The sequence below is a fragment of the Populus alba genome, chromosome 17 (assembly GCF_005239225.2).
Source record: "Populus alba chromosome 17, ASM523922v2, whole genome shotgun sequence".
Taxonomy (NCBI): Eukaryota; Viridiplantae; Streptophyta; class Magnoliopsida; order Malpighiales; family Salicaceae; genus Populus; species Populus alba.
In genome coordinates, this window is record NC_133300.1 from 8,416,498 (window position 1) to 8,427,988 (window position 11,491).

The window sequence follows — 11,491 nt, forward strand, 5'->3', positions numbered from 1 at the left end:
TTTGTCATTGTCGTTTTTTTCTTTTTTTTTCCTTATTATTGTTATTTTTTTTATAAATATATTATTAAATTAACCTTACTTATTCAACCCATTCAAATCAACGAACTAGGTCACAGATTTTTGTTACTCCTTTAAAAACATTAACATTGTTTGGGCACATTAGAAAAAATTTAACCTGGCATATAGCATTGTGCGAGCCACTTATCTAATATGTGTGTGTGTGTGAAATCATGAAAAAAAATATTACACATAAAATGGACTTTCCCTAGCTCACTATGTCTTGGGTTGGGTTATTCCTGAAAAACCAATCCCTTATAAGAACATAGAGACTCTAATGTTTAAGTTAGTAGAGGTGTGAAGAGATAATAATGTACTACTTTAAGAGAGAAATAAAAATGAGAGTTAGGAGTGTGTATCTGTAAGTTTTATATGGCATTGTGTGTTTATATGCCTATGTGGCTTTTTGTATAGAATCCCCCCTTACTTTTTAGTGGCAAAATGTATTATACACTCAACCTTATACTTTCTTCAAGGAGAAGGAGATGTCTCATTGATAGAGATATTGGTGTTGGACATTGGTTGTGGAGCTAATAAACCATTGGATAGCAATGATGGTTATTGGTAGTTGTGTTATGTCGTGATTATTGTGTCATACATCATTAGTGAAGATGGTAATTAAGCATTGACATGTTATAGACATTGGTGTATGAATATGGCACTAATGCCTTAATGCATAAAATTTATGTGTATATGTGTCTTGTACAAAGAGAAATTGCTAGTGGCATATGGGAAAAAAAATACATAAAGGTATGTGTGGTTTGGCAAAGAAGAAAAAAGAAAAAAAGAAAGAGTAGAAGTAGAAAGAGAGAGACAGAGAGATAAAGATTGAATTATTCACATTGGCTTGGCCCACATGGCTAACAACCTTGGCCATGTGGGTTACCGATGTGGCTAGGCAACTTAGCTAGGCAAATTAGCTTATACGGTAAGCAACCTTGGCCACATGAGTTGAGCCTACATGACCAACATTTTTTGCTACATAGGCTTAGCTCGCGCAGCTAACAACTATAATTTTTTTAAAAAAAAAAAAACTTTGTATGTTATTATTTTTTGTACCATCATGTAGCCATTAAGTCTTATAAGCATATATGTTTAAAAGATTTTAACTAAGCCAGGATTACATAAGAATGTTTATCATGACTATGCTCGCATAAGGGTTGAGTTCTTATCTTTTATAGACTTTGTTAAAAAAAAAAAAATCAACATCTTTATAAGAGAAAGGAGAAAATAATTTTTTTGTTAAAATAATCTTGAAAAAGTAAAAAATAAAAGTAAGTAATATAATATGTATACGTGTGTAAGGATATATGAGCAACCACAAAAGTTAAAGAAAAATCCCTGATTCTTTTATAAATAAGTGGTTCGGAGTTCTGAAGATGGATCCCTAATATTTTTAAAGATAAATAGTCTAGAGACTTAGAGAATGTAAATAGAGATATGTAGAACTTTCCATGGAGATTTTATAGAGACATTTGATTATAGACATAGAGAAGCACTATTGTTTTTTATTTGAAAAAAACTAAAAAAAAAATAGAGATACAATTTTAAAAAAAAATTATCTTATTTCATGTAATGCACCATGAGGAATTTTTTTATTTGATTAGGCTATATTTGTTTTTTTAAAAAAAAATTATTGAAGATATCATTTAAAGATCAATCTTTCTATCTCTTTTTTTAGTGTATAACACTCGTTAATGTCATGTTCATGGCCATGATGAAAGATATAGAAAATTGTTAGGCTTCCTTATGTTTTATCCATTTTTCATGGACGAACATAATTGCACAAATTATTTTCCTCTAATAGCAACTAGCACCTTATTTTATGTAGTAGTCAAAGGGGTAGTTAGAGCTTGAGAAAGCGATGATGAATTTTTTATTTGGTGCTCTTTTTAGATACTCTAGTTAAATATTTTTGACATTAAAGAGATTTCACTAGGTATAACCATGAGTGACCTTTTCTTTTCATGATGGCTTCTTCCTTCCTAATATAATTTTCCACTACCTATTTTGCATTAAATAAAGTCATGTTATTTAGTGTATACAAGCATTCCCACAATAAGTATTTGTAGACTCCATTGATCAGGATCTAATTATGATCTATTTTTCTATTATTTTTTTCTTGTTTAAATTTTCTTGTCTTTAAATCCTTGTAATTCTTTTGGTAAATACTCTTATCTCATCTTTTCAATCATGCTTTTATAAAATGAAGTTGTTCTCAAGGCATGTTCTGAACCACCACCTTCAAAAATCTCTGTTAGTGATGCTTTTGAAGTTGCAGAAAAAAATGGCCTTAGCGTTAAAAGCTAACTTTAAAAATTAGTGAGATGGAACATAAGATACTTTTTGAGGTTGCTTGTGTTGGCATCTCTTTTGAAGCCATCTTTGTTTTGGTATTATCTCTTTAAATCTATTTATGTGTGCACAATATTTTGAGTTCGTCTATCACTTTCATATAACCACTTCATTTGTTTCTTCCTTTTGTAAAGATTTTTTTGACATAAAATGCAATTGCATCCTTTTTTCTTGGACTTTTTTCATATTTGCTATGCATGTTGATGGCATGTAAGATCTATGCCATGCTATTTATTACATCATGTTTATGTGGCTCCATTTCTTTTAGATCACGTCTCACTATTATTTATCTTTACCAAGAAGGATGCTCAGGAGGCACAAATTTGTGTGAGTTTATAAGACTTTAAATGACCATATATCTTATATTTCTTGTTTACGTGTGGGATTTAGAGGTGCAATATACCACTTGTGAATGCGGAAGGGGAATATTTTCAAAGCTTTGTCCAAAAATTAGTATTGGAAAACCAAAGTCTCATATATGCCAAATAGATCTTAGTTAGGAAAATAAATATTTTTCTAGCATTTTTTTTCATTTGAAGGGAATATTTTTTCTAGTTTATTTTTTCCTATTCACACTACACTTTCAGTGTGGTTAGTCCCTAATCATGCAATTTCAATATGGCTCAAATGCCTTTTATCTAACATAGACAAGGTTGTTTAGAAAAATATATATATTTCTGTTTTTATTTTTTATTATGATGTTTTCTAGTTTCTTTTTTTTTTTTTTTGCTATTAGAAGGGAATGTTTTTTTCTAGTTTATTTTTTCTATTCAATATTATTAGGTTTTTTGTGTTTTTTTTCTATATAAAAGGCTATAATAGCTTTTTGACAAGTGAAGATATGAATGATAAAATTAAATATTTTGAAAATCTCTATGTATTTATAGTGCTTTTTTTTTTTTTTTTTATCTTTGAAGAACTTCACATGTAACAAGTTTCTTTATCATTCGTTTATGTTCATGTCAGTTCATATTAGAGCTCAAGATCTTTTGTGATTATCTTGCTTTGTTGTGTAGTGCAAAACAATCATGGCTTAAAGAGAGCCCAATAATCCTTGGTGGTTGTGTTGTAGAACCATATCTTAAAGAGATTACAAAATAGAATGTGCTTTTTTATATAAGGGATGAAAAGGTTCCCCTCCTAAAAAAGATGTCCAAGAACTAGCGTCTTGTTTTTGTATATGTCAATTATTGTCATTTGAAATCCTAGTGATGGGATGTATGATGAGATAACTCATATAAAAGTGTTATATTAAAAATTCATAAGGAGCAACTAACTTAAATATGTTATGTTAGGGCTCACAATATGGTTGCATATACATAGATGTTAGAAACTCATGATGGGGTGGTTTATGTACAAAAAAATGCTCTTAATAGAGGAAAATTAAAGACTGAACTTGAGTACATGTTTCTTAAAACATTGAAAGACTAATATAAAAGCTTTTTTTAGAAAAAATAAATATTTTATGTTTATGTTTTTTTTTTATGATGCTTTTCTATTTTTTTTTTTACTTAAAGAAATATTTTTTCTAATTTGTTTATTTTCTATTCAATATTATTAGGGTTTTTTAGTTTTTTTTATATATAAAAGATTGTAATAGTCTTTTAGCAAGGTGAGACAAATAAATAAAATTAAAAATCTCTCTGTACTTGTAATGTTTTTGGTATTTGAAGATTTTGAAATGTAAAAAACTTATTTATCCTTCGCTATCATTAATGTCATCTAGCACTCATTAATATATTATAAGACTTTAAGATTGTTTTCTAGAATTTGAGGTCAGTTTTAAGAAAAAATATCCTCAAGAAGGATGAACTCATTTAAGTTTCTAGGACTTCTGGTATGGTTTTAGTGTTCATGCCGTATACCTGGAGTCATTGTTGCTTCAGGTGTTTTTTTTTTTTGTAACCTGGGATGTTCGGGCTAGCTTACGTGCACCACGACTATTCTCCGGGCCCACTGAACATCCTGCAAGTCCAGTAGGCAAGTAAGGCACCGCGGGGGTGACAGGCTGGTACCCTTGAGGATCGAACTCCGGACAGTCGCAAGGCAAGCCTTACAATTGACCACTAAGCTAGACCCTCAAGTGTGTTGCTTCAGGTGTTTGCATCTGCAGGTGGTTGCTTTTAGACAGTCATTAATCTAAAAAGAAATTGTTTTGACTGAACTCTGTTTTTACTGCACCGGCTGGGCATGAAGCGCAGCAAGTTCTTTCGGGCTATGTCTTGCTCGAGGGTTAATGTGATGGTGAGAGCTACTAGGCTGGTATCTCTGTTGACAAGAAAGCGTCCTCTCTTCCATTTTTGTTAGCTTTCGTCCAGGATTGGGATTCAAAAACTGCAACCAAAAGTCTCCTCAATCGTTTTTTATTCCTCTGTCCTCTTTTAACCATACAGCCTAAAGCTTAAAATAGAAACTGATTTGAATATTTAAAAAACTGACATGTGAGGTTTAGTTTGGTATCGGTTTGATAAACTTGAATACTGACTTAAATTAAATAAAATTGAGTTAAATTAAAAAAAAAAAATCAAACTAAACTAACATCAAACCCATTAAAAATTATAAAAAAAAAAACACTCAAAACTAAATATAGCTTTTTTATTTTTAACATAAAATAACCAAACCAAAAAAGAGTCGGTTGGGTTTTGGTTTTTGTCTTAAAATAATCTAATTGAACTGAATCAAAATTAGTTATTTTGAATTGTTTTTTTTTTTTTAAAAAAATAATTTAATTAATATTTTAAATAAAAATTGAATCCGAAAATAATAACTTCTAGCGGCTTTGCTGGCTCTCGTGTTACTCCTAGATTACGGAATTAATATTAACATCAACAAACGGCTACTTTGTTAGTATTATCCTCTAGCTTATACTCGCAGGATAACTTAATTATTTTAATGAAAAAAATGATGATATTGTTTCCAGAAGAGAAATGAAAATTTGGAACTCCGATCAAAATTTAAATGCGTTGAATAAATTTAGTTAATTAAATAATAATATTTATTAAAAAAATAAAAATAACTAATAAAAAGATAAATGTTTTTCAATATCATTAAAATACACCCTTTAATTATTTTTATAAGCTATCAACAATCTTATTTAATAACAAAATAAAAATTAAATAAGAAAAGACAATCTTATAAAGAGAAAATAAAAATAAAATTCAAAGCTCAATCATTAACAAATTAAACACCAAATAAAAAAAAATTCAAGTCAACATACCTAAAAAGCTTAGAAATCAAGAAGGATAGAAAAGAAAGAAACGAAGGAAACAAAAATGTCTCACCCACCTCCCACACATACTGGCGCATATATTACACTTCCCAATAATTTTTTTTAAATAATATTTTATATTTATAAAAATATTTAATTGCTCAACTGTCAACTTAAAGAAAATGAGTTTTGATCAACGTAAAACATTTATACATGCTAGTTTTTTTTTTATATAAAAAAAAAAAGGATTTCTTTTATATATATAATAAACAAATGATTTTAGGGGTGTGATTGACATGAGGAATAGAGGTCCAAATGATTAGTGTTATGAATTGGTTGTGGCCTGCCAACACAACCGGGCCCACTTGATTGACAAAAGAAAAGGCCGTCAAAGTCAGCAATATACACAAGGAACTGTGTTTAGTAGGTGATGTGCAGAATTTTTCATTGTGTTGATGATTCTTTAGCCTCTTGTGCAAGCAGCCCTCTGGTCGGCGATTTTCTTCCTCCGCTAACCTCCTTCCCACCACGCAATTTATTCTCACAGGCACGCACATCCACACAAGCACCTCCTGTCCTTTTCCACTGGCGGTGAATTGACTTTAGCTTATTTGGACGGGAATTCCATGACAAAATCACTCCAAATTTCATTATTCTTTCCAAATCAGATCGACTTTTGAGCTGAACCTAGATATCATCTTTTGATCAACGGAGAAAAAAAATCAAATTGTTGTTAACATGTTTTATAGTAAAAAAAGATAATAAAAAAAGTTGATGTGTATTTGAAAATATTTAGAAAAAAAATATCAAAAAGATAACATATTGAATCAACTTTGTTTATTTCTTATTATTCCATAAAATTCACAACTTGAATCATGAGAGTACGACAGACCCATAAAAAGAGAATCAAATCAAATTATAATAAAGTTGTTGATATGATTATAACAATACCAAAAAATGCTATCTTTGAAGCATAGATGAAGTCATATGTGGTTTCATATCATAACACCCTTTCTTATATGCTGACATATGCTTTACGTGTGCTAGCCACTCTTTTTTTTTTTTTTTCACTTTAGTCCTTGATCTAATAAAAAAAAAGGTATGGTTTGTTGTAACTGTTTCAATTTCAATATTTAAATCTTTAATTGTTTTAAACTAATGAAACCAAAATCTATTTTGCTAAATTGAACATCAACCAAACACAAAAATATTTTTCTAATACTGCGATTAACACTTAAAAAGTAAACTAAAACGAATCTCGAAACCCAATTTCAAAAAAAAAAAGATAAATTTGAAAGGAAAACAAATTAGACACTAAAAAAAAAAGTTGGAAAAAGGGTAACAATGCACAACGATTTCAATAGTAAAACCTCTATCCTTTTTAGTTGTTTTTACTAGATATATAGCCCATGCTTTGTCATGGGTCGCCCAATTTTTTTTTTTTTTATAAAATAAACTAATGCTAGGGAAAAAAGTTGAGACTCAAGTCATTAATTCAATTGGTAATTTAAATAATATGAATAAAAAATGAAATGAAAATAAATAAACTGACACAAAATAATAATAATGAGAGAAAGGTAAAAAGAACCTAACCTAACCTAAGACATTCTAAATTAATAAACAATCTAATGTTGAAGGGTAAAACTAAAATAAATAAATAAATCAATAAAAAAAGATCCAATTAAACCGAATTATCTTGTAAACACCATGACCATGAGTATAAGAATGAGATAATCTTATAAAAAAGAAAACAAGACAAGTTTAAATACCAATTCATAATAAATCAAACAAGAACATGATAATTGTATAGAAAGTAAAATGAAAAGAGAAAAAAGTTAAAGTTCACTTTTAAGAAAATAAAATGTTGAAGGATAAAATTTAATATATATAAGGTAAGAAAAAAAAAAACTTGATCCTAGTCCACTCAGGTTAAGATCGAAAATCTTTAACCCGATCATGATACCAGGGTTACCACATTTGAAAGTAAACTGAATAAAATCATGAAACTCAATTATCAACAATCTATTGTTAAAGGACGAAAACAAAAACAAAAAAATAATTAAAAAAAAAAACAATGAAATAAATCTTAGTCAACTAAAGTAAACCTACTAAACCTGTGACCATGAGTATAGGATCAAGATAATTCAATAGAAAGGAAAGGAGAAAAAAGCATGAAGATAAATTTTTAATAAATCAAATGTTAAATGATGAAATTTAAGTAAATAATTTCTTTAAAAAAAAAACAAAAAAGGTCAACCCATACTAACCTTTGAAATTTATGACTTTAATCATAATCCTGAGACTAAGCACATATAAAATAAATCATGAAAAAAAAAACCAAAAACAAAGCAAAACTATATAAAAAAAATGTTCCAAAAATCAGCTTTAAAAAAGAAAAAAAAACCAAGGAAACTTGAGTATACTTTCTAAATCGGGTCTAATCTCTAAAACTCACAACACGTGAAATCATGGGCCTGAGTTCAATTAAAAAAACTTAATTTACAACCAGTTTAATTTTGAATGATGAAATTCACAAAAAAAAAAAAAAACATTTCAATTTAAAAAATTTGTCAAAGTATAAAAGATAGCAATAAAAAAAATAGATATCAAAATTGAAAAAAATCAAAGGAGGATGAAATTGTAGAAAACAATAATCTAAAAATGAATCCAAATAAAAAAAAAATAGCAATATAAAGAATTGAGACTAAATTTAAAAGAATAAGAAATAGAAAGGGTAAAATTGAAAAATATTTATAATTTTATAGATTATTAAAAATAAAATAATAATTAAAAGGATAGAGAAAAAATGTAAAGCAAAAAAAAAAGAAAATTGAAGAAAACTGGTGTGAAATTCGAGGAGAAGAAGAAGAATTACAAAAACATTCCATGTGTTTTTGAAATGAAAAAGAACTTGTTTCTTATCATTTTCTTGCGTTCTTGTGAACGTGGCCGGTAGCATGTGAAGTGTCTTTGACCCAACTCACAGGGTGTCCCGACAACACAAATCGATCCCTTTTTAAGGATCACACGCCTGTTATGATCTAATTAAAAGTTGTGGCATCATATCTAACCATTTGATCCATATTCTCTCCTTTTACGCTGATTGTGACCCTCCGGTGATCGCTTTATCTCTCTCTCTCTCTCTCTCTAGCAGCAGAGTGGGAATATTTTATATGGGACTGGACGGGCATAAACAAAGGTGGAGAGATTCCCATTCTAAAATGGAAGTGGAAATGGTAGAATAATCACAAATGTCTCTCTCTTATTTTGGCTTTTTCAAGGTGACACAAGGAATCTTGTCCGCATAACCCCATGAGAGGTTGTGTTCTTGAAGCTTGGAAGTATTTAGTAAAGAAAATTTGTGTCTCTTTCCCTTTCCCAACGCAACAAACACCACTCTTTATACAGAATTGGTTTGGATTTGAATGTGATTACCATTCAAAAAGCAAGAAATAATGAGAGAATCTCTTCGTTCGTTTGTATATGGTCTAGCTAGCAAGCAATTGAAAACATTGCAAGTGAACAGAAGTCATCAAGAAAGCATTGAAAGAATCATATTTTAGGAGGGAACCAAGCCCCTCTCTATTTTTGCAATATGCGCGAGAATCGAGCCCTATTTGTAGATGTGCCTTTTCTTCACCACAATCTCTTGGCATCAATGGCTTTGGGTGCTTGTCCACAAGGGATCAGCTTTTCTTGTAGTGTTATTATTAGATAACGTGGAACCTCTTTCCTTTTTTTTTTTTTCTTTGGATACATGCTTTTGATGCCTACTTTTCACCTTTCTTCTCAAAAATCTGTTCACCTTTTGACAGTAAATTGCTTAAACTAAACAATCAGTACAAAATCTTTTCTGAGTCTTAAATGACTTGGTTTATTGGTGCAGAAATGATAATGATATATAGTCCTGCAAGTTGCAACTACTTCATCTCAAATTCTCAGCACAATCGTCTATGTGAGATTAATTGAATTTCACATTTTTAGCACGTCGAGTATATATGCTATACCATGCGTACGAGTGTTCTGTTAAAACTTAATTAAGTAGTACTGATGTATAGGGAAAAAATAATTAACACCTCATGCAATTCCTTAATTAGATAGACAAACACAAAAATATAAAGCCAATGGGCAATTGGATGCCTTCTCTTTTAATTTTTAGTAATTCTGATAGCTTGTTGCACGTACAGTACTATCTGAGTTATCTGATACAAAGTTTCCTTGATTAGGAGCAAATTCTAAGTCCTCTTCCTATTGCAAGGATAAGAAAAGAGGCTAATGGAGGAGGAGCTGATTTCTTCCTGATCTACCTCGTTAGGAGAGACCTCGGTGACTCCACTTGAACATGGTGAAGGAGGACCAACTCCATCAGAGCTTTGTTCCATCATAAAATCCATAAAACTAGGACTAATGATCTCAATATTTCGAGTCTCGTTAATGTTTGAAGGATTGGAAACGACCACGTTTTTTCTAGGTTTCCTCTTCCTTTGAAATACACTGTAGGCAACCCAATCTCCCACCTCCTCCATCTGTACAAGAAAGTATCAAATACACATGACCCGTTAATTCTATGGCAAAAACACTGCTGCAACTGCGTGGTACGTATCATATATAATATCACAGGAGCCACTTCAGATTTTTACCTGGGTCGTTTTGGGGCCTGTTGCCGAGCCTGCAAGGCAATATCCATGCATAAACCATTGACTTCTAGTCTTGATAGAATGCTTTCTTTCTTTGAAAACCAGGGTTTTCCTTGTTCCAACTACTTTGCTGCTGTCAGAAGCTACGATTTGCTTGCCTTTGCCAATAGGTTTCCAGTAACCAGAAGGTCCAGAGCCTGCAGGTCTCTTGCATTTTGTTCCAAAGTCATTCAACTTCATTTGGCTAAAGAAGTACCTCTTTTCCTTCAAATTACCTAGAACAAGAACAGATTATAAGGTTTAAACCAACTCAGGATCTCTCAAATAAAGGTCAAAACTCAAATGGTGAGCTTAGATAGATGGATCTAAAGTCTTAAAAAAATCTTGAAAAGCTAGCAGATACAATTCGCCGTGATCCAACTTAGTTAAAAAAAAAAAATCCAGTTTGCTCAAAACAAAGCTAATAGAAGACTTGTAAGCACTAAACAGTATCTGATTTAAAAGTTGAAGAATATGAATTTTTGACAAACCTGGCAAGCTCGAAGGATCATTTTGGAAAACATCAAACTCAGGAATGACAGAAGCTGGCATTGGAAGACCAAGGACCTTTCGTTTCAAGTAATGAACAACAAGCTCCTCATCCGTTGGATGAAACCTGTATCCAATAGGCAATTTGAACCCTCCATTCTCAACAAAGTTTGGCCTCTCCATTTCCCAATCTCTCTAAATCTCCAAATTAAGTTTCCTAACCAAGTTGAGCTAAGGCCCGGATGATCATTAACTCAACAAGGTAAAGCTCACTTGACACATATATAGAAACTAGCGACCCATGTTGCTGTAATATACTAAATTATGCAAACAAAAGATAAGAGGGAGAGAACCACAATGAAAGAAGAGGCAAAGAAGACTCGTGAGTGGCCTTGGTTTGTCCTCGTGGGCTTAGGTAAGGAAAGACAAAGGTTCTTTATAATTTCATATATATATATATATATATATATATGGGGCATGGCATGAAGTTAAAGAGGGAAATACCTTGGTTGTTTCTAATCCCTACTCTTGCTATTTACATCACTGGAACCCCATCCTTGACTTTGAAAAAAACATGGCTCTATTCTGACGGGTCATTTCTGTCAGAATTCACAAACAAACGCGTACACTTGTGCTTCGGTCAAGAAGCACGAGCTCGTTTCAGACCCGTGTTTAGGTTAATTATAGAAGATCTGGTCTACATTAG

The 11,491-nt window shown here is 31.0% G+C and overlaps 1 protein-coding gene across 1 annotated transcript; it reads right to left on the reverse strand.

Annotated features, from left to right (window-relative positions):
- Positions 1-9,736: 9,736 nt before the first annotated feature.
- Positions 9,737-11,234, reverse strand: LOC118038154 (NAC domain-containing protein 83). Its single transcript, XM_035044459.2, has 3 exons — positions 10,788-11,234; positions 10,261-10,532; positions 9,737-10,146 (listed from the first exon to the last, which is right to left on the reverse strand). The coding sequence occupies exons 1-3, from the start codon at positions 10,966-10,968 to the stop codon at positions 9,856-9,858; spliced, it is 744 nt and encodes a 247-aa protein (XP_034900350.1). The 5' UTR covers positions 10,969-11,234; the 3' UTR covers positions 9,737-9,855.
- Positions 11,235-11,491: the final 257 nt, after the last annotated feature.